At 37.2% G+C, this 21433-nt stretch overlaps 6 protein-coding genes and 2 long non-coding RNA genes across 10 annotated transcripts in view; 6 read left to right on the top strand and 2 right to left on the bottom strand.

Moving 5' to 3' along the window:
• The window catches only part of LOC124328788, a 46657-nt gene extending 25654 nt beyond the window's left edge, over positions 1–21003 (bottom strand). The window contains exon 1 of the long non-coding RNA XR_006916469.1: positions 20864–21003. This is a non-coding gene — a long non-coding RNA (uncharacterized LOC124328788). The remainder of the gene's footprint in view (positions 1–20863) is intronic.
• On the bottom strand, positions 140–2644 carry LOC124328735 (DNA-directed RNA polymerase III subunit RPC5-like). Its single transcript, XM_046787565.1, has 9 exons — positions 2464–2644; positions 2296–2397; positions 2085–2239; positions 1830–2017; positions 1594–1766; positions 1325–1529; positions 1043–1269; positions 787–947; positions 140–720 (listed from the first exon to the last, which is right to left on the bottom strand). The coding sequence occupies exons 1-9, from the start codon at positions 2503–2505 to the stop codon at positions 543–545; spliced, it is 1431 nt and encodes a 476-aa protein (XP_046643521.1). The 5' UTR covers positions 2506–2644; the 3' UTR covers positions 140–542.
• Positions 3211–4062, top strand: LOC124328777 (histone H2B-like). Its single transcript, XM_046787617.1, has 3 exons — positions 3211–3370; positions 3429–3491; positions 3568–4062. The coding sequence occupies exons 1-3, from the start codon at positions 3281–3283 to the stop codon at positions 3802–3804; spliced, it is 390 nt and encodes a 129-aa protein (XP_046643573.1). The 5' UTR covers positions 3211–3280; the 3' UTR covers positions 3805–4062.
• Positions 4364–6304, top strand: LOC124328745 (cellular tumor antigen p53-like). Its single transcript, XM_046787579.1, has 6 exons — positions 4364–4592; positions 4660–5011; positions 5092–5233; positions 5299–5560; positions 5622–5910; positions 5984–6304. Exons 1-6 carry the CDS (start codon positions 4540–4542, stop codon positions 6122–6124), a joined length of 1239 nt encoding a protein of 412 aa, XP_046643535.1. The 5' UTR covers positions 4364–4539; the 3' UTR covers positions 6125–6304.
• On the top strand, positions 6452–7582 carry LOC124328771 (DNA-directed RNA polymerase III subunit RPC8-like). Its single transcript, XM_046787609.1, has 5 exons — positions 6452–6725; positions 6789–6972; positions 7033–7170; positions 7240–7370; positions 7467–7582. The coding sequence occupies exons 1-5, from the start codon at positions 6615–6617 to the stop codon at positions 7515–7517; spliced, it is 615 nt and encodes a 204-aa protein (XP_046643565.1). The 5' UTR covers positions 6452–6614; the 3' UTR covers positions 7518–7582.
• LOC124328757 (histone H1-delta-like) lies at positions 9118–10370 on the top strand. Its single transcript, XM_046787593.1, has 3 exons — positions 9118–9547; positions 9626–9712; positions 9785–10370. The coding sequence occupies exons 1-3, from the start codon at positions 9206–9208 to the stop codon at positions 10232–10234; spliced, it is 879 nt and encodes a 292-aa protein (XP_046643549.1). The 5' UTR covers positions 9118–9205; the 3' UTR covers positions 10235–10370.
• LOC124328717 (anoctamin-10-like) lies at positions 10750–14043 on the top strand. The gene is made up of 10 exons (XM_046787537.1): positions 10750–11133; positions 11208–11544; positions 11848–11976; positions 12045–12229; positions 12314–12447; positions 12516–12787; positions 12861–12991; positions 13057–13149; positions 13212–13349; positions 13415–14043. Exons 1-10 carry the CDS (start codon positions 10975–10977, stop codon positions 13901–13903), a joined length of 2067 nt encoding a protein of 688 aa, XP_046643493.1. The 5' UTR covers positions 10750–10974; the 3' UTR covers positions 13904–14043.
• The window catches only part of LOC124328785, a 66718-nt gene continuing 60035 nt past the window's right edge, over positions 14751–21433 (top strand). Inside the window, exons 1-5 of one of the 3 annotated variants that reach the window (XR_006916441.1) lie at positions 14751–14942; positions 15033–15119; positions 15182–15302; positions 16674–16802; positions 21318–21417. This is a non-coding gene — a long non-coding RNA (uncharacterized LOC124328785). Of the gene's footprint in view, positions 14943–15032; positions 15120–15181; positions 15303–16673; positions 17198–21317; positions 21418–21433 lie in introns of those variants that run through there. The other 2 variants (XR_006916439.1, XR_006916440.1) reach the window with 2 other exon arrangements.

The following is a 21433-nucleotide window of genomic DNA, read 5'->3' as shown; positions in this document are numbered from 1 at the left end:
ATCGGTTTACGCAACCAGGATGTTTATAATCTACGATCAAAGCTTCAAATCAGTTGTAGCAGACGGTTGCCTAACCTACCATTGATAATACAAAACTGAGTTCGTGGCAAAAACAACCCGAAAAACTTATATGAGGATGTATCGTTTCCGTATTTTATTATTAACACAAACAATTTTACAAGAAAAAAAAAAAAACAGTCGCATGAAAAAGCTTAGAGTAGATCCAGGTTCCAGGATTAAAAAGTGTACATATTTTCACATTAATCAAAAATCCTTTGGAAATTTTCTATTCCAGAGGGCTTGTGAAAAAGTGGATGAGGCTTGTAGTTATTTTTGTTGGTACGGTTTGAGATTTTTACGTCAAAATCAAAAGTAGAAAAGAGATACATATAGTTACTTTCGCCAGTCAACCATTTCATTTTTCGACAAGAACGGGAACTGAACAATCTAGGTCATAACAATGAAATGAACAGCGAGACTGTTGCAGAGTAGAAAAAGTGTACTAGAAGATTTAATATCCGCTTTTCCATGTTCAACTGTGATTACTTCTTAACGTCATTTCCACTGTCTGAGCTGCACGAATCTTGTCGAGAGCGTCGCCTTGTTCTTTTCTTTGTTGTATCGGTGGGTTCCTTCTTCGGAGCTTTAAATTCGGCGACGTTGAGTTGCTTCTGTTTAGCTTTATTCATCAATTCGCTGCGCCTAACCACTTCCGGATACCTGTTTTCGCAATAAAATAAAATGTCATTAAAACACAAAAATCATCGGAAAGGAATTAAAACGCACTTGTCAACAAAGGCTTGATCAAAAGGCAATTTGAATTCCCATCCGTCCTTGGTCTTGAAGGAAATTTGCTCCAGAATAACTTTCATTTCATCAGTAGGAATTTTAGTCGCAATAGTGACTGCTTCTCGGTTCACACAACGGTTTAGAGTAAACATGTACATCTATATCAAATCAAAACATAATTTAACGTTAGAACTTTATGGCAGTCGCCAGAAAAAAAAAAACAAAAAACATCAGGATTCAGGAGGCTATTTACCACATAATCCCTGGCTTTGCTGATGATATCAGGATGAATTCCGGAAATTCCACACAATTTAACCGTTTTGTCTTTCTCTCCGCTCGGATAAAGGATTTCGCTCTTGACAACCCAGTTACCTTGGACCAATTCAGCCACCTGTTGCAGCGATTTCAGCGATTCCATTTTAACAGATTCCTGTTTGATTTCTAGGGTACTGCACAACTTACTGAACGAGATCAGCTTAACTATAGATAGAAATTGGTTATCGATGTGGTAATACTATTTCAATATTTAAGTTACCATTAGCCATGAGATTTTTAATTCTATCTACAAGTTGAGGCAGTTTAAGAATTTGAAACATTGACGCGTTTCCTAACGTAAGTTGTTTCTGAAATTCATCAATCTCTAGGCTAGGGCCAATCAAATCGCTTATGTATTTATCTTTTGCCATGGTTAGATTTTGAACTGTATCCGATTTTCCACAGATGAGACGGTTTTTTTCCAACTAAACAAATGATCAAACAATAATTCTATTGATTATATAACCTTTAATACTGTGATATAAATACCATGGATTCCTCAGAATTTAATGAATAGAATTTGGTATTGTACCAGGGTTCTTCTGCATTCTTTTTTTGGAGGAACCCAAAAGACTTTTCTCTGAGGGCTTTGCTTCTGTCTGTTTCAGTTCGAGCAAATTTCACAGTGATTTGTTCAGCAACTTCTTCCTCATCACCTGACTCTATAAAATTCACAAAGAACTTTAATAAATTTGAAACAATGCAACTGGCATTAAGAAATTAACCTATTGGTTCATCAGTATCTTTTAGATTTTTCTCAGATTTGTCCAAGTATGGAAAGTTGGGTTTTACATGTAGAATTCCATGTAATGGATTGAGATGAAGTTCATTATCAACTACAATGCCAACTGCAAATCTTCCTGGATCCAAAAGTGCTTTTGTGGAAGTATAAGTGATTTTATCCATAAATGAACTTTCATGAAAGAAAAAAAAACAATTATTAAATTGTTTTAAGTAAATATATTGCGAACCAATCCTACCCTCTGAAAAAGTTCTGATGATCAGGTTTATCATATTTATTTTGTCCATCTGTATTAATAACAATCTGCTCAGCTTTGCTCCTATCATAATTTGGTGTATGTGTTGGTAACTCAAGCTCTAATTCAACTTCCTGAAGTTTAGGCTTAATCCTTGACTGAAATGTTTCACATTAATATTGAAATCGAGTTGCATGTGAGGTATTATACTTACAGCAGCAACATGAGGTCTTTCCATTTCAACTGCAACAGAACGAAGTGGATATTGGAAAACATAGAGTTTCTGAAGCAAATTCTTTGACAAAAAGACTGGGATCTGTAAAAATCATAAACATGTGAGAATATTCACGCCGAATATATAGTAACAATACCCAATTCCCACCTCTCTGACAACTTCATCATTCTCCTCTTCTAACTTTGACATTTTTTTTTCAGATTCTAGACGCCAAATTATAAATTAGATATCACAAATCATAGATATCACTTCCACAACGTGGGATAGCAAATTCTCTGCAGACAGCACTACACAATATTATTCTTCAAATCGTGAAATGGGGAGGCAGTCGTCTGCTGCTGGACTGCTGGAAATGGATCATATTAAATTCTATTTGATAAATCATCGAAATTATTTAATAGACACGAAATTTAATAAATGCTGTATGCATTTCTTCAGATTTTATAAACAAATATTTATTTTTAAAAACCTATTTGGCTGGCTAACATATTTTCAGTCTGGCAAACAACAATTTCATTGGAGCTCATTTGACCTTGCTTTGAATAGGTTTAAAATGATTTTTTTCAATTAAACTTTATGCCTTAAACGGAATATGCCCTAACAAAAAATAGTTTCTTTAAAAATGCTTATTGATTCATGGAAGGCTAACGAAAAATACCTCGTGGCTAGACAGAGTTTGCTCATAGTTTAATTCTCTTTCTGAGAAAAAAGATTATTCCCTTTTAAATGAATTAAACAAATCCATTAACTTGAGGTTAGAGGAAGAGTAAGAAAACGTCTGAAAACAAAAAAGTGGAAGGAGGATGGGTTTGTACCCCGGAGTTATGACTGCAAATAGGGAGTTTTCTTTGTCCGAAAAATGGGGGGAAAGAGTATAAAAACCAACGTCGTCTAGGTTTTCTGTAGCAGAATTTCCCCAATTCTTCCAGCTCATAGTCGATTTCCAGGGAAAAGTAACATCATAATGGCCATGTCACCTACCAAAACAAGTGGAAAAGCAGTGAAAAAGGCAGGAAAGACCCAAAAGAGTGGTCTCAACAAGTCTGGTGAAAAGGTAAGAATTTCGTGCTGTAAACTTTGAATATGTTTGATTCAAATTTTGTTTTCTTTAGAAAAAACGTCCTAAGAAGAGGAAGGAGAGTTACGCCATTTACATCTACAAAGTCTTGAAGCAGGTAAATATTTGGTTTCTCGTCGTGATATTTTATATTGTACAAACGTCTAATTACAATCGATACATCTTTTCTGCAGGTACATCCCGACACTGGAATTTCGTCCAAGGCCATGACTATTATGAACAGCTTCGTGAACGACATTTTCGAGCGGATTGCCGGAGAGTCTTCGCGGCTAGCCCATTACAACAAGCGTTCGACCATTACAAGTCGTGAAATTCAAACAGCTGTACGTCTCCTCCTACCTGGCGAGTTGGCCAAGCACGCTGTTTCGGAAGGCACCAAGGCTGTCACCAAGTACACCAGTTCAAAGTGAAAATGACTTCCGAGTGGGTCGACCACAATTCAATTTTTTTTATTAGACTATTTTTTTATATCTTCTATAATTATCTACATCGATCATAGCTGTATTCATTTGTCGTAGTGTTGGAAAGCTTTTGAGGTTGGGAAATCACTATTCATCTTTGCTGATTCAACCAATGTGTGACTTGTGATTTATTATTACTATGTGATCATTCGCGCTACGTACATAAATTTTGAGTTGGCCTTAATACATCCCTTAATTTCACAATTTCAATTTGTTTCCAATGATGACTTGAATGAATATCGTTTAGATGGACAAATAGAAATATTCAAATTTTTGAAAATGGCGCCAATCCGCGTAAATTATACATCTCTTTCAAAGTTTGAAGTATAGAATTAAATAATTACGACTGTTGCAATATTAAGAATGTTTTCAATGGTAATTATTGAACAATATTATTTATAAGCTTTATTTATATTAAATAAACTGCTGCAATTTGTGGGAGAAGACAGAGTGATCACTGATCAGTGTAAAGATAAAGACGAAGACAAGTCTGCACTTGCCCAAATTTCTACGCGTAAGGTGGAGGAGGGGGTTGCGTTTTTTACTTCATCAGTAGAAGTCAAGACGTCAAATAGTAACCAGCTCGTCAACCTGTTGCAGTGCTGTTTCTTCCATCAATCGTGCCTTTCAATTGTTTCGTCATCTTTTGTGATTTAGCGACTAAGCTTATAATAATCATTTGAAATGGATGGTCAACCACCGGGTTATTACGGTCATAATTGGGAAACCACCAACAGGTGAAGTGTTCAATTTTTAAGTGACACTTTCTAACATAACAGTTAATTAATCTCTTTAATTTTACAGCCAAGAAAATGAAGACATGTCATTTGATCTTTTTACTAATTCACAAACTCAAATAATTCAATCAATAATGGTTGAGAATCCGTCAAATTATGTTGAGCCCCAGGTTGCTCCTATTGAGTCAGAAAATACTTACATCTGTCATAACACAGACTCATACCACAATTTTCCGCATCATCAACTAGCAGAAACAACTGCCTATCCCATTAACAATTGCCCTGGCATACCGATAAACACCAGTCCAACTTTTGATGTCTCTAATGGAGTGCCAGCAATGGAATTGTGGCCGGGAGATCAAAATTTCAATGTTGAATTTAGTAAAGCTCAAGATAAAACTAAAGCAACACCATGGATAGTAAGTCAAACACGTTGTGCTATTTAAAATTTACATAGTTCCTTATATGTTATATTTGACACATACATTATTTTTCTTAGTATTCCACAAAACTGAAGAAGCTGTTTGTTAGTATGGATAAGGCCTGCCCAATTTCCTTTAGAATGGATAACCTTTCACAGGAATATCACAGATATTGCATTCGGGGACAAATGGTGTATTCAAAGGCTGATCACTTTCAAGGCATATAATAACATTAAAACGTTTCTCTGTATCCTTTTAACAATTTATTTAAATTTTCTTCCTAGATCCCGTTGAACGGTGCCCAGCCCACAAGGGGACTGGTCCACCGTTGCCCTATACACCACATGTATTGCGTTGTGAAGACAATGATTCAACATATGTCGATTACAATGATATGCGGCATTCGGTTGTCGTTCCACTGAAGCCTCCTGCTCCCGGGACCCAGTCAGTGTCATTGTGTTACAAATTCATGTGCCTGTCTAGCTGCCAAGGAGGCTTGAACCGACGACCCACCAAACTGATCTTTACATTAGAGTCCTTGACAAAGTAAGTTTTCCATGGAAGAATTTTTATAATTATTAAAATTACATTATATTTCTTCTTCTAGTTTACAGGTTGTTGGACGGTATGCCTGTGATGTTCGTATATGTAGCTGTCCCGGTCGGGATATTAGGGCTGAAGAAGCAAGGTTTGATAAAATGCATTCACATGATCCCACTGCCAACGAAACAGACTCTTCAAACTTGATTCCTATCGAGCTTCCTTCAATGGCTCAGTTGAAAGGAAAAATTAAAAAAAGAAAAGCTGTTCTTCCTCCTCCTCCTCCTCCTCCTCCTCTGGTCACGCAAACAGATTCGACAGAAGACGATGACGGAATCTACAACTTGAACGTCAATGTAACTTTATTCATCATCACTTAACACAATTGTCCTACTAATTCACTATTTTAATTATATTTTTAAAATATAGATTAAAGGACTAAAAAATTTCAACTTCATCAAAGATATTATAAGTCGTTTTCAACATGACTACGATGGCTTTCCCCCCGCAAACAATGATCAAGATAATTATGCTGATACTGGGAAACGTTTTAAAAAAGAGGAGCCTTAAATCGTGAAGTCTTCCCTTAAAAAGAGTCGTTTCAAAATACAGTTTTATTCTTTTTTAATGTTTCTGAATTATTGGCATGATGATTAAAATTAAATCGATTTTTCACGAATTCATTTAACAGCGTGTAACTCTGTAACATGCCAATGATGTGCCGAATAAACTTAGTATGACTAAAAGAAATTATCCATTTTCTAATGGAATTTTTCAAAGAAAATTTAATTATGTTTTAGATTTAAGATTTTATTCTTCGAATTTAGAACTAGAGTTGAGTTGGAAGTTGCCAAGTTGGAACTAGCTGGTTTAAAGTGTAACCCCGGCCCCGCCCACTTGCATGAGTAGCAGACGACATTACACGTGTTAGAAGTTAAAAGAAACAACGTGCTTAGCCGGTGTTTCACGACTTTGTTCGTGCTTACTAAACACGAAACACACAGACGGACCACACTGAATCAAAATAAATCTTTGGGCTTATTAGTTAATTGTTTAAACCATGTTCGTTCTAGCTCTTGTCAAGCAGACTGTAAGAGTTCCTTCAGAAAAATTCAATCGGGATATTGATCAAGCTATTTCGGAAGAATTGAACTTAAAGTTTGCTAATAAAGTAATTAAATTCCTATGATGATTGACATATGCATTTATTAGAAAAACATTTGTTCTCATTTAGGTAGTTCTGGATGTTGGACTGTGCATTGCTCTGTGGGATATAATTAAACGAGGAGAAAGTTTCATTTTGCCAGGTGATGGTGGCCATCATACCAAAGTTGAATTTCGTTATGTAGTATTCAGGCCATTTATGGAGCAGATTCTCGTTGGTAGAATCAAAAACTGTGATAAGGAATCAGTCCAAGGTAACTGAAGATTATTAATTTTTTACTAACAGTTTTGCATAATCAAAAAATTGCATCAAGTTTCTTTGGGATTCTTTGATGACATCTGGATTTCTTCTGAGAACTTGCAAAAAAACTCCAGATTTGATGAAACTGAACATCTTTGGATTTGGGAATATCAAACAGAAGATGGAAAACATGACCTTTTCATGGATACAGGTTTATAAAAAACATAAAATGACATAATTTTATGATAATTATGTATTGATTGTAATTGTATTCCTTCAGGTGAAGAAATACGTTTTAAAGTAGTTGCTGAGTATTTCATTGATACAACACCTTCTGGCCCCAGTAATGAAGCACCTGACTCATCTCTAGATCCAATAAAAGATAATAAAAGGCTGTCGTATCGCATAAATGTGCGTAATTTGAAATCCGAAATATTGCTATAGTTAAATTTCTTTTACTTTCATGGGTAAAACTTTAATGCATGTTTTGTTTATTTGCAATTATAGGCATCTATCAATGAATCAGGATTAGGTTTGCTCTCTTGGTGGGCTAGCTGAAGTCTTGAAGCTGTGAAATGTTGCGATATTTAAATCAATAAACTTCACCAATGTGTTTTTTCTAATTTTCGATATTTACACTTTATTTCTTATCGTAAAGAAGGAACCACAGGCCATCTTTAAAAAATAGAAAAATCTCAGCCGTTATGACAGTCCTTTTAGAAAAACTGAAAATGCATTGATTTAAAATGCAATGCATTTAACGAAAGCCTTATTCTAAATTTTTTTAAGAAAAAATGTTCCTACTAACGCAAAGAGTCGATTCAAAGATGTACGTCTATGTTCTTCTGTTCAGCTAAAATTGTTAAATGCGGTTGAACTTATCTTATGAACTTCGAGTAAAAATAATTATTTTGGGGTTAATTAAACTTGAATATTCAGCATTTCAGCTATTATTATTTATCACCCGTTTGTGAAACAAATGTGTTTAATCGAAGTGAACGCTTTTTTAATGGTGTTCGGGGCGAACTTCATTATTTGTAATTCTCACAGTTTATACGCCTCGCCTTATTTAATTGGAAACTTTGAGATACTTTGAATTCTGAATTTCATGTGAAAATAATTTAAAATTCTATATTGAACGATGTAAAAGACAAATTAAACAAGCAAGAAAAAAGTTGTGTAAATTGCAGTCGAAGCTGTTTTGAATCTCCAACGGTCGTTTCGGTTTCAAATCGGTTCGACGCGTTTTCACCGAGTCGAGTTTCTGTACTCTCAACGAATAATTCCGTTTGAAAAAATGACGATTTCTGCAATTAATTTTCAGTTAATGCAAAGGTTAAACGTAATGCAGTATTAATATTAACTTGATAACTATAAAAATATAATCTTTTGATTTAATGAATTAAATAAACGAGTGTCCTGACGAGAAGAGGAACGAACGAAATGCTGACGAAAATGTTTCGACTCGTTTGTGCCCAAGCCGAGTAACGATGCAAATTTTCGCTCAGAGAATTGAGCATCAAAACGAGCTCGATTCGAATTTTGGTTGACATTGGCAGATTCCTCTTGTCATGCAGGTTCGTTTGATGTAAGTGTTTATTCGTTTCTGCAATATTTTCGTAGGTAAAATTGTGAAAAAGAATCGAGTGAGAGAGACAATCGGGTGGAAGAAAACAAGATGGGCTCAGCGCGCGCGCGAAGAGCCACCGTCGTTTTGTGTTTCTTGTTCAACTTTATCGATTTTTACAGATTCGCCTAATGTTCGTAAAAATCTGCAACCAACAGATTCCGATAGAGAATTCTCTCCTGAATCGAGTGTTGGTATTTTGATAATGATTTACTTGAAAAATAACAGGTGGTGATAATTAATTGAAGAGCATTGCCAAAACGTGACAGGACCGACGAGCGAATCCAGCCACTATGGATGGGACGAAATTTTTAAAAAGAATTGAATTTTACATATTCCGATAGAAGAGAACGTGATCTTTTTAATGGCGTTTTTTTCAATTTGATGCGATGATTAGAAATTGACGAAACAATTGGTAAAAGCCGAACGCAAAGCACAGTCCTCCTGGCTGTCCCCGGTTTTAGAGAAAAAGGGCCTCACTTTTGGGCGTTCATTCTGAAACGTCCGCCACCCGACTACATATAGGCGACTCCCCCCTCCAGTCAGGATAACGCACTCACCGAGTACACACCACAGTTTTCTCTCTCTCTCTCTCTCCACCTCATTCAGCAATTCCAAGATGGCCGAAGAAACAAACGTTGTTGCCGAAACCGTTGAACAGCCCGCCGGTGCTGCCGCTTCTCCCGCAGCCAAGCCCAAGAAGGCCGCGAAGGCAGCCACATCAAAGGCTGCCAAATCTCCGGCTGTGAAGAGGACTCGTCCGGCTGCCGACAAGAAAGTGGCTTCTCCCGCCAAGGCAGTGGCTGCTGCCCCTAAGCCCAAGAAGGTCGTCAAATCGGCCGCTGGATCGGCTGCTCATCCTCCTTACCTCGAGATGGTCACTCAGGCCGTGATTGCACTCAAGGAACGCAAGGGATCTTCCCGCCAGGCTATTCTCAAGTACATCCTCGCCAACTTCCAGGTAATTTATTTTTATTACTTCATTATTTATTTGTTCAATAACAATTCTCTAACAATCGTTTGTTTTTAAATCAATTAGGTCGGCACTGATGCCAAATCTGCCAATGTTCGTGTAACGAAAGCCCTCAAGAAATGCAGCACCGCCGGAACTCTTGTAAACACCAAGGTAAATTTTGTTTTCGCTGAATTTTGTGGAGACGTTTTATTAATTATTTTTTTATTATTTGATTTTGTTTAGGGTGCCTCTGGTGCTGCTGGATCTTTCCGTGTGTCACCCGAAGTTCTGAAGCCAAAGAAGGTGGCCAAGGAAGTCAAACCGGCCGCTGCCAAGAAGCCCAAAGTGGCCAAGAAGGCTACTTCCCCCAAGAAGCCCAAGGTTGCGGCAAAGAAGCCCATTTCTCCCAAGAAGGTGACGGCCGTCAAGAAAGTCGCACCGGCCGCCTCCAAGCCCAAGGTTGCCAAACCGGCCGCTGCTAAAAAGGCCGCTGCTCCAGCAGCCAAGAAACCGGTCGCAGCCAAGAAAGCCGCTTCCCCGAAGAAGGCGGCCGTTAAGGCCCCAAAGCCCAAAGTGGCCAAACCAGCTGCTTCTCCCAAGAAAGCCGCACCCAAGAAGGCTGTCGCAGCCAAGGCCGCCAAAGTCGCGAAATCCCCTAAAGCCGCCACCAAGAAAGCCGTTGCTAAAAAGTAAATTCATCCGATTTGCCAGCTTCAATTGAATTGTTCCCCTTGATTTTTAAGAAAACAAACTCTCATTCATGAAGATCTCTTCACGCCAACAATTGACCCATCCACCCCTCATCTGTACATATGATTCATCTTTTACCCTAAATCTAGAAATCCATTTCTTGAAATCACCCAAATAACAATTTGTCAAAATCGCGCTGCTTGTAAATACATAGAACTACGACAATTTTAAAATTAAATTTTCGTTTACTGACAATTATTTTTTTTACTTTTATTTATATTAATATGTCTTCGCTGTTGAATCAGATTTGAGTTACAACCGGTAATTAACAATTTTCTTGAAAATTGATAATTGTGCGAACTACGAAGGCGTATATCCGCAAGATGATTTGTACACACGGAAATATGAAAAATGAAATTTGGTTAAAATTTCTTCCAGGTTTTTTACATTACAAAGGATTTTTGAATACCGCTTGGTTCCCGCCTTTTCCCATGGGACGCCGCCGTTGCGTGTTGAAGTTCAGCATTTCTGTCTGCTATTACAGAAGTCAGTCATATTTTCCACGGTTTCCACCTAAAAATTTTTTTGCTGCATTTTTGTTTTGTTACTGGGGAGTGATAAGACAGCTATGTTGTCTCAGCTAGGAAAATAATATTGTTTATTTCATAACTTTCGTTAAACAACAGCAAACTTTTCTTTTTCTTAAAAATTTACCTTCCCTACTGTTAGTCATTTTCTTGAAAATGGCGAAGTCAAACATAGAAGATTGGCCGGCTTATGTTCTTGAATTGTCCACAAAAGAGGCAAAATCAGAAGACGTTTCTTGGCTTTTAAACTGGATTTTGGGCGCATTTTCTGAATACGGTTTACAGATGAGTAGTTCAACTCCAACACCTGGTCAGGTAAAATATGCAGCCAAATTTTATGTGATTATGATAGATGATTTTAAAGTGAACATGTTCCACCTTAAACGTAGAACTTGTGTGTATTTGTCTCCATCAGCCCTGAAAGATTATTAAATGTGGCAAAAAAGTGTCGAATTAGAACCATCGATGGTAAACTTCCAATTGGCAGCTTGCTCGACAGTGGTACATTGGAAGAGACTCCATTAGATAATGACGAAATTACTACTTTGCAAGAAAATCTTGATCATGATGGAGGTGAACAAACAGCTATGGATGCCAGATCGATCTTTACTCCAGCTGACATTTTATGGATGATTCGTCATGAAATCGATAGTGTCAGGTCTGAGACTAAACAAGTTCTTCAAATCGGAGATATGAAAATGACGCTGTTTCAGGGCCAGTCCATTGGTAAGATTGATTCTGGGGGCTTGCTTGTTTGAAAATAATCCTGCGCATTTTTATCATTCTTTTCAAAATTGGGTTACATTCCTCAGTCCTCCCACTAACTTATTATCCCTCTCAGCTTCTCCCCCCAAAATTCGGAGATGATTTGCTAGGACTTTGTGTAACTCCAAGTTTATGCGATGGAGTCAAAAGAATTTACCGTTTTTTACAAATTTGTTTTATTGTTTTTCAACTTTCAATTTTTGCATTTGGGATGATGTAATGGGAGTTTACACAATTAATAATTCACTTTATTTCATTTGACAGTGGAAAAATTTCTTCACAAAAAGTTGATCAACAACATATATCCTCTTCACGAACCTGAGGGCGTTAAGCGACTTGCTCACGATTGGCTTATTAATAGCTTCAAATGTGCCACAAAACATTTGCCTTTAAGTATGATTTCTAAAGATTTTTAAACGATAAATACTGAAAAATTAATATGGATATGTTCTCTTTTATAGACGAAGTGCGTCGATACTTTGGAGAAGGGGTGGGATTCTATTTTGCATTTCTGGAGATGTTAACGTGGGCACTTTTGGCACCGACATGCATTGGGATAGTTCACCATCACTTTTTACAGTCTGAATTTGAGGTCCAGATCCTCTTCTGTATTTTGTATATGCTTTGGGCGTTTATCCTGATGGAAGTAAGTTGTATCATGATAGACATTTTAATTTTTTGTTGTTTTTAGTTTGGTACTATTATATCGCGTGAATTCTTGGCCTTATAGTTTTGGAAAAGGCGCAGTAACGGACTGTGTTTTCTTTGGAATACGAAGAGCAAATATGGAGGCGGTCAGGGCGAACCGCGAGCCAACTACCGAGGACCGCTGATGATTGATCCCATAACCGGCCAACTTCAACCGTAAATATCTCTCCACAATAATTGTTCATTTCCAAATTTTCTTGCTATAAATCATCTTTTTGGAATAGATACTATCCCCGTTGGAAAACTCTGATTAAGCTATATTGCGTTTCCCTGCCGATTGTACTTATCTGCACTCTGGTAGCTTTTTGGGTGATGCTTGAATCAATCTGGAAAGAAACTATGATGATGGAATGGACTTCCACCTGGCCTAAAGACGATTTATTCTGGCATTTGCTTGCTCTCTGCATTGTGTCGATACCCACAGTTATTTATGCCATTCTCGTATGGTTCGCCAATCAAATCTATCGCAAACTGGCCACGAAACTCACGGAATGGGGTACAAGAATTTTTAAAAATTACTTACTTGATTAAACGTTTTATTCAACATGATTTTTATTTTGCATTTTTAGAAAATCATCGCACTGAATCTCAATTCGAAAGCAATCGTGTTACCAAACTTTTGCTCTTTGAATTCGTTAATAATTTCATGTCTCTCTTTTACATCGCTTTCTACTTGCAGGACATCCCTATGCTTCAATGGGTCAGTATTGGTCCGTTTTTCTTTCCTAATGGTTAACATTATTATTTTATTTGTTTTCTTTATAGCAAGTTGCACTGATGTTGCTCGTCTTTCAAGTGATTAATCAACTTACAGAGACTCTTTTCCCGTATCTTAACCTCTGTTACGTGCTAAAAAAGGTAGGTTAATATTTCTTTGAGTACGTTGGAGCAAAATTTCATCGAGTTTGTTATCGATTTAGAACCCAATCAATCTGAAGCCGACAGAAAAAGATGATGGAGTGAACAAGACGTTAGAGCGTCTGAACGTGCGGATATTGGCACCCGATAACCCTATAGTCAAGCAAGCATACAAAGAATCTCTTCTAGAACCCTACGAGGTAAAAGGAATTTATGAATGTGCGCAACCTAAATTTTAAAAATATATATATATTTTTCCTGACAGGGGACCATCGAGGATTACTTGGAGCTCTATATTCAATTTGGTTACGTTCTTCTGTTTGTTGCTGCCTATCCGACTGCGTCCCTTTGGGCGTTTATCAACAACGTGGCAGAACTTCGTGTCGACGCTTTCAAACTCGTGCACATTCACCGCCGCCCAACACCTGCGCGAGTGGCTCACATTGGAGCTTGGGAACCGGCTTTCCGGATGATTTGTTCGATGGCTGTTGTAACAAATTGTGGCTTACTCTATGTTATGAGTTCATCTCCATCGACTCCGGCAGTTGATGGTGAAGAATTGTCTGATAATCCAGTGGTTGGTCCTGTTACTGATTGGACCCGTGCCATGATCTGTGTTTCACTGGATCATATCCTTTTGGCTGTCCAGAGCATTTTGTTTGTATTGATACCAGCCGTGCCTCGATGGGTTCACATCACAGCCGCCACCAGAAAAGCCGCACAAGAGAAAGAGTTAAGAAAATTAAAAAAGTAAATTGACCATTATTACATTATACACACTGTTTGAAATAGATATCAAATTGTTGCAAGTGAGTAAAATAGGGAATTACCAATGTTTTGTTTCCTAACTATTGTCCAGTTCCTGCGTGCTTAAATACAATTGGTTGAACTCTTTATTAGTTTCTTTTTTTTTAAATATTATTTTTGGAAAATAGTTTCTGCTTGTTATTTGTTGTTTCAAATTTTAGTTTAGCTAGTGCTAGAGCAGGGTGCAGGATATCCTTTTCATTTTGCTGTTTTAAATTTTAAACATTTGTTTACAACACTAGATCGCTAAACAGTAAAAAGTTCCTTTAATTATTTTCAGCTGTAAAAAACATTAGTACTTTTCACTGTTTTAGTTACTTTTATGTTACTTTACACAATTCTCGTTTGTCTTCAAAACTGAAGAAAAAAATCATCGAAAGACTTCGTCAACGTAAATTTTTTTTGCCAACAAACAGTGCAGGACGAATGCAACTCGTGATTGCTGTTTCATGTGCGCCGACAGGCAGGGTACGAATTACTTTAATCTAAAATTGAGCGAAAATTGTGAACGAGAGTAGCAACGCGGAAGCGGCTCACTTCTGGGAGACGTTAAACGATAATGAAATGGAAGTGAAATGCAGTTCGTTCCGTTTCTTTTCCTGCCAAAAATCAGTCGCTCTGCTTAGAGCCTTATTGAAGTGTTGACGAATCTGGTCAATCATTCCACCCATCAAATTGGCTTAATCAACAAATTTTTGTTTAATGATTATGGCTGAGATACTGAGAGGACATCTGGTGGCCAGAATTGGAGTTGTTGGGCGTCGGCTAGCCGTTTAGCCCATACCTTCTTCTTGGTTTTTTGTTAGTTGAAGGCTTGAAACGTGGGTTCTGAGTTCTGACTTCTGATAGAAGAGACGTCATTTTTCTTTGTTTGGGGTTGTGATGTTAGCTTATTAACTGAATTGCTACTTGCTAGGCATTTCTTAGAATTTGTGATGGGTTTTAGTTAGTTCGGTTTGGCGGTTGGTGATCTCGCTATATTCTTGGTATTGATTCAATTAAATTGTCGTGCAGTGAAACTGTGAAACTGCCCTGAAAGCTGCCTGAAAGTGTTAAATGTAATTTTTTATCTATAGATGAAGTTTGATGCTTAAGACTTGGAAACATGCTGCCCACCACATCCAGAAGCTGAGTAACATTTTACATGTGGAGAGGTCTGAATAGTAAAATCATTGATTAAACTGATTGAAATTTTGATCATGACATTTTTAATGTTTGATTGCAGGCATCTTTTAATATAAGGAGCTTCCGCCAACCAGTCTAGGACTTGCATCTAATTGTGCAGGTTTCGTGGAGTTCTCATTTACCTTTGCTGTGAACATCATGAACACATACACTATTTGAAGGTGACAATCTTATCCAGTTTAAATTTTAAAATTAAAATGTGATCAAACTTTGCATCCATTGGTTAGTTTTAACAAGCGATCTCCCACTCAACCGGACCGAAATGGTGGGGGTACTTTTCGGATCGTAATCCGGAAAAGAACTTTACAAATCCGGACTAGGTCTAATCTGTTCAGAATCGCAAGGCGATTCCAACGGAATTAAGTCCGGATTTTTATCTTTTCCCGTTCACGAGATAATCACGGTTGAAAATCGTGAAATATCACGAAAACCCAAAGTCTCCCCGTCCGACTACATCGCTTTTAGCCGTATATTCGGCTTGTAAAAAAAAACTAATTGATACAAAATGTAGCCCTTTCATCCCTCTTTCAGAATCCAAAAGGATTTTTTATAATTCTTTGAGATGTTTGAGATATCACGATTTTCGTGATACCCCCATTTCGACACATTTTTCAGGCATTTCATTCGGCGTTGCCGATTGCCGTATATGTGTTTTTCGCCCCCTTTCCTGTCCACTCCTTCGCTTTTTCCCTGTTTCCTATGTATCAAGGCCTTGTATATCGATACAGATGGGACTTGATACATAGGAAACAATGGAAAAAGCGAAGGAGTGGGGGCGAAGTCACATATACGGCAATCGGCAACGCCGAATGAAATGCCTGAAAAATGTGTCGAAATGGGGGTATCACGAAAATCGTGATATCTCAAACATCTCAAAGAATTATAAAAAATCCTTTTGGATTCTGAAAGAGGGATGAAAGGGCTACATTTTGTATCAATTAGTTTTTTTTTACAAGCCGAATATACGGCTAAAAGCGATGTAGTCGGACGGGGAGACTTTGGGTTTTCGTGATATTTCACGATTTTCAACCGTGATTATCTCGTGAACGGGAAAAGATAAAAATCCGGACTTAATTCCGTTGGAATCGTCTTGCGATTCTGAACAGATTAGACCTAGTCCGGATTTGTAAAGTTCTTTTCCGGATTACGATCCGAAAAGTACCCCCACCATTTCGGTCCGGTTGAGTGGGAGATCGCTTGTTAATATTTTGGGATTTCGTCAAGTCAACAGCTATTTTCTTCAGTCATGTGTTCTGTTGTGGATTTTTTAAAGTGGAGTTTGTTGTAAGCAAGAAAGGCAGATACTGAAAGAGGGTTTGTTTATTTGTTTCACTGTAGAGTATTCTTCAAAGTTTTGCATTTAAATCTTAAATTATAGTCATCTAGTCATGTAAATTTGAGTTTCAATGTTAGGTAAAATATAATGTTGCCAAATAATATTTGGGTTGAATATTTAAGTGATATAATGTAGCATATTATTTTTAGTTTTGTACAGGATTTCCAATGATGCTGAAAATTTACTTTGGTTATAGGTTCATGTTGACGGAGCAGTGTTGTTGCTGTCCAATGTGGTGTTTTGTTGCAGCCTATGGTGGTGAAAGATATCTTCATCAAGTTGCTGTTCCTTTGTGCATCCAAGGTGCTGGTTTTGTGCTACAGAAGTGACATCCAATATTGTGTTTAATTGCTATTTGTGCCTTTGCAGTTTATCTTTTTTATATTGAGAAGGAACAAAAAAAAAGTATTACGGGGAGGTTTATGTCAAACAAATAATAAACATGTCCGGGATGGGGGAATGAGGAGGAAGTTGGGGTGGGGTATTTGGTTATTATTTACTAAAAGAAGTGAGGTATATTTGTAATGAATATATGCAGTACTTGGTGATAGAAACTGTTGTTAACCTAAACCTTCCTGTCAACCTATACCTCCCCTACTTCCACTTCCACATCTATTCCTAAAACCCCATTAGCACCAACATCAAATCCCACATATCCACTCACATCCATTCCTAAAACCTTTCCACACACCCAACATTCACACAAATGTTGTATATGTATAATTATATTTTAATAAATAATACGTCAATGGATAAAAATTTGTAAACTAAATATAACTGGAACATATGCAAAATAAACAATTCATTAAACAGAGCGTCCGGTTCAAGACAATTTTTTTGGTGCGAGGCTTTTTAGAAAGCAATCCGCCACCCAATTTGACAAAAAGTGATAGTTTGTTTTCACGGAATTTGCGTCAGACGGTTACAAAATTTATAGTTCAAAAATCTCATGTAGAAATTAGCACCTAGTCTACTGGTGCAAATTGTGATTCTTTAAGCTTGATTAATTAAGGTGATGTGTTAAAAGCGATTGTGGGTAGCTAAATAATTTAACTAATCCACTTTTTCTTAATATTTTGGTTTTAGATCACTTTGTTGTTTTTAAATTTTCTTGTGATCTTTCTTCAAATTATTCTGAAAAAGCGAATTATTTCAATTTATTGGCTACTCACAATAGCTTTTAACACATCACATAAATTAATCAAGCTTAAAGAATCGCAATTTGCACCAATAGACTAGATGCAAATTTCTAGGTGAGATTGTTGAATTAGAAATTTTTTAACCGTCTGACGCAATTTCCGTGAAAACAAACTATCACTTTTTGTCAAATTGGGTGGCGGATTGCTTGCTAAAACTCGCACATGCAGTGTCGGCGTAGATCCAGGGAGATTACCTGGAAATGGAAGAGGAGAGAAGAGTGCGAGGCAAGTTTTACTGGGAAGCGATTAGTCATACTAGGCTTCCGGGTTACACTCATGACCCTCTAAAAGTTTTCGTCGGATCATGCGCCTTCCAAGTCCCCGTTCGACCAGAGCCCTCCCCTCCTCCTGGTTTCACAGCGGATGAGTGACCACCGGCGGGCGTTGGTTAGTGGTTAGTTAGGGAAACGGGGCCACAGAAAAGAAGGGAACCCAGATATGCACTTGTTTTATCTGACTAAACAATTTTTCGGTCTTGAATTACAGCATCACCAATGGATGAAGTCCATGATAAGTAGTGAAGGAGTTACCCTGTAGGCAGAATGAACATTTATTAGTTTGACAATAATTTTCAACAATATTTGAGCGACAGAAAGCCATACCTCAAATCAAGCTTAAAAAAGTAAAAAAGGAGATTCAAGGGAAGCAGCCAACAGGTTATCAAACAAGGTAGCCTACCTTGCTGACTGACGTCAGTCCAAGAACGTTGGTAGAATCTATTGCAACGAAATCTTTCGTTGCACTAACTAGCCATTTTGGCTATTGCAACGAAAGATTTCGTTGCACTAACTAGCCATTTTGGCTATTGATACGAAATCTTTCGTTGCACTAACTACAGATATTGACTATTGCAACGAAAGATTTGTTATTTTTTTAAAAGAAGAAGAAGGATTCAAAAAACAATGTTTTTCTTTATTTACGAAATTCGACTTCTGTCATTCTGAGAAATTGTTCGACTTCGACTGTGGCGCTAATTTGATTATTTTGTTTTACATATTTTTTTATAATTTCACCTTATTATGCTGTGATAGGTTTATCAAGTAACCAAGAAGTGTGTATTGCTAACAACTTTTCCCCTTTGGGTTACCATCAAATTTTAATCTAAAATAACATTTGACGTTTTCTATTTTCCAAATTCTTGGCAGCCCGAAAATACCCGCGAATGGGACTTGTCTCTTCTATGATTTGGCCATTCCCGGCAGGTACAACCTCGGGTCAATTACTCAACTTGTTTCTTGTACATTACATGCACATTGGGAAGATGGTTATTACAGTCTGACTTCAGTGGACTACCATCACCGGTAACTAAATGAAGTTTACTTTCATCATGACGGGGAAATGTAGAATGGGGAAGCGTTGCATTTTTGAGCCGACCGACGAATCGGCAAGAACTAGCCTTTTTCCTTCTGCTCCCCAGTGCTGGTCAAAGTTCGTTTGCCGGCTTCAATTCACGACGACTTTAAACTTCGAAGTAGCAGGGGAGGGGGGTGTCCAGATGTAAAGAATCAAGTGAAAGATGGACCCAACGACGCTTCCCCATTCTACGTTACTCTGCCTTAATGATGAAAGTATAATTAATTTATGTGCTACAGGAGTAATAGTAGTACACTGTGATCGTGATGAGTGTCTTCCAAATCTGCATAAGTCTGCCCAGTATTTGAAAAACAAAAAATGTCGAAATAAGTTAAAACTTAAAATTGGATATGGTAACCCTATAAGAGTACAAGTTGTTAGAAATGAAGGTTACTTCATGGCTACTTGATAAACCTATCACAGCGTAAAAAATTGAAAAATTATATAAAAAAATATGTAAAAAAAATATTCAAATCAGCGCCACAGTCGAAGTCGAACAATCCTACAGAAGGACAGAAGTCAAATTTCGTAAAAAAAAAAAAAAAAAATCGGTTTTTTATGATGGTTTCTTTCTTCTATTTAAAAAAGAAAATCTTTCGTTGCAATAGTCAATATCTTTAGTTAGTGCAACGAAAGATTTCGTTGCAATAGATTCTACCAAGAACGTTGAAGGACGTCGTGCAAATTTAGATACCTATAGTTTAAAACCTGTAAACAAAAAACAAGAAAATTAAGTCACCTTGTTCATAATTAGTTGTCAACAATGTGCTTGACATCGATGATCTAAAAGAATAATTAAACAGTAATCAGATACAGTTGAAAGAGTCTTTTAAACATTTTTAGATAGATGTGAGGGCAGATCAATAATTTGAATACATATTAGACTGAAAGGTTAGACAAAGAAAGTTCAGTGACATGACAAATTAACTTACACACAAAACCACCAATCAGTTATCCAAGGTTCTCTAGAAGATTGAATGAAAGATTGGTCCATTCTATGGATAAAACGATCTAGCAAGTCCAATAGAATCAGCCATACAGCCAATATTTCTGATGAATCCTAATAAAAAAAAAAGAACAGTATATTCCAGCAAAATCTGTACTAAAACTAGTGTTGGTTCTCTGTCACCACTCACCACCTCTGTCATTTGGATGACATATTCAGTAGGATGATACCAGGATTTTTAACACAATATAGTTGACAGTAGGCTGCATCTCGCTCCTTTCACATTTTCTCATGGAAAAAGAGAAATATTTAAGTTATTAAACACATTAACAGAAAATAACACATGTCAAACAAATTACACACAAAATCTATCCAGTTTACGTACGAATTCATTTGTAATTTTCGAAGAAAAGAACAGAACACTAGAACAGAACCCGCTGTTATTGCTGGGTAGCTGAACTTTAGACAAGGAGCCAGTAAGGACAACATAATATTCTTTCACGCCATCTATTCGACACGTCTAAAACTCACTATCTAATAAAGGACGGCCTTAGATAGTCACAAAAGTAATCAAAAAGACTATTTCAGTTTGCTTAAACTGGCAAGGAGTCTTTAGAATTGTGCAGAGAACAAAGCCCACTTGCTAGTTTTATGCAAATTTTCCGGAAGTATACCGGAAGTAAGCGATAGCGCCTCAACCATTGAGATTGAGCTTATGACCGAATAAATTGATCATTTTTTAGGGTGTTACTAATTCAGTCAAGCGTCAGAAAGAAGAAACGTTAAAACGTAACAAATATGAAAACAATGTTCGCTGCAGGTTCGCTGTAGTTCGGTGACACTCAGTTGAAAAAACTAACAAAGTTAACAAATAACTTTGATACTCACGTGACATTCTTCCTGCCAAATTTCACCATGAAGCCACCACGCAGCATCACAACAGACGAAATCCCCAAGATGATAACTTCTACAATGAGGAGAAGGCGTGATATTCGTTCATGTGCCTTGTCTATGGCATCTGTAAGTAACCCGGGCAACAGCGCTTGGACAGTGGATTTCTAAAAGGAAAAACACCCAGTTCGTAAGGTAAACCTCCCAGTTATTCAGAATGTGTTTCTCTTCATTGTGGCATAATACAAGGCAACAACAAATGTCAAATCAATCACAAATTGGTAAGATGAAAAATCCTTTCCACACTAACTTGTCTCACAACAGCATGTTCCATTGTTCCTAGCTCAATCATTCTTCTAGGAGCTGGGCATCTAATATAATTGGTAAGGTAGAATGAAGTACTAAAAGTGTTTGTTTATTTTCATTTGTCTTCCAACTCCTTTTGGATTAGGCAAGGGAGGTGTCATTTCCATTTGCCTTAAGGTCTTAAAGAGCGATCAAAACGACCACTGACACTCACAATCGACTTTGCAACAGACCAAATGTTTCTGAAAGTCATACAACCTA

The sequence above is a fragment of the Daphnia pulicaria genome, chromosome 3 (assembly GCF_021234035.1).
Source record: "Daphnia pulicaria isolate SC F1-1A chromosome 3, SC_F0-13Bv2, whole genome shotgun sequence".
Lineage (NCBI taxonomy): Eukaryota > Metazoa > Arthropoda > Branchiopoda > Diplostraca > Daphniidae > Daphnia > Daphnia pulicaria.
The sequence above is the reverse complement of the archived record's forward strand: the minus strand, read 5'-3'. Positions and strand labels throughout refer to the sequence as shown.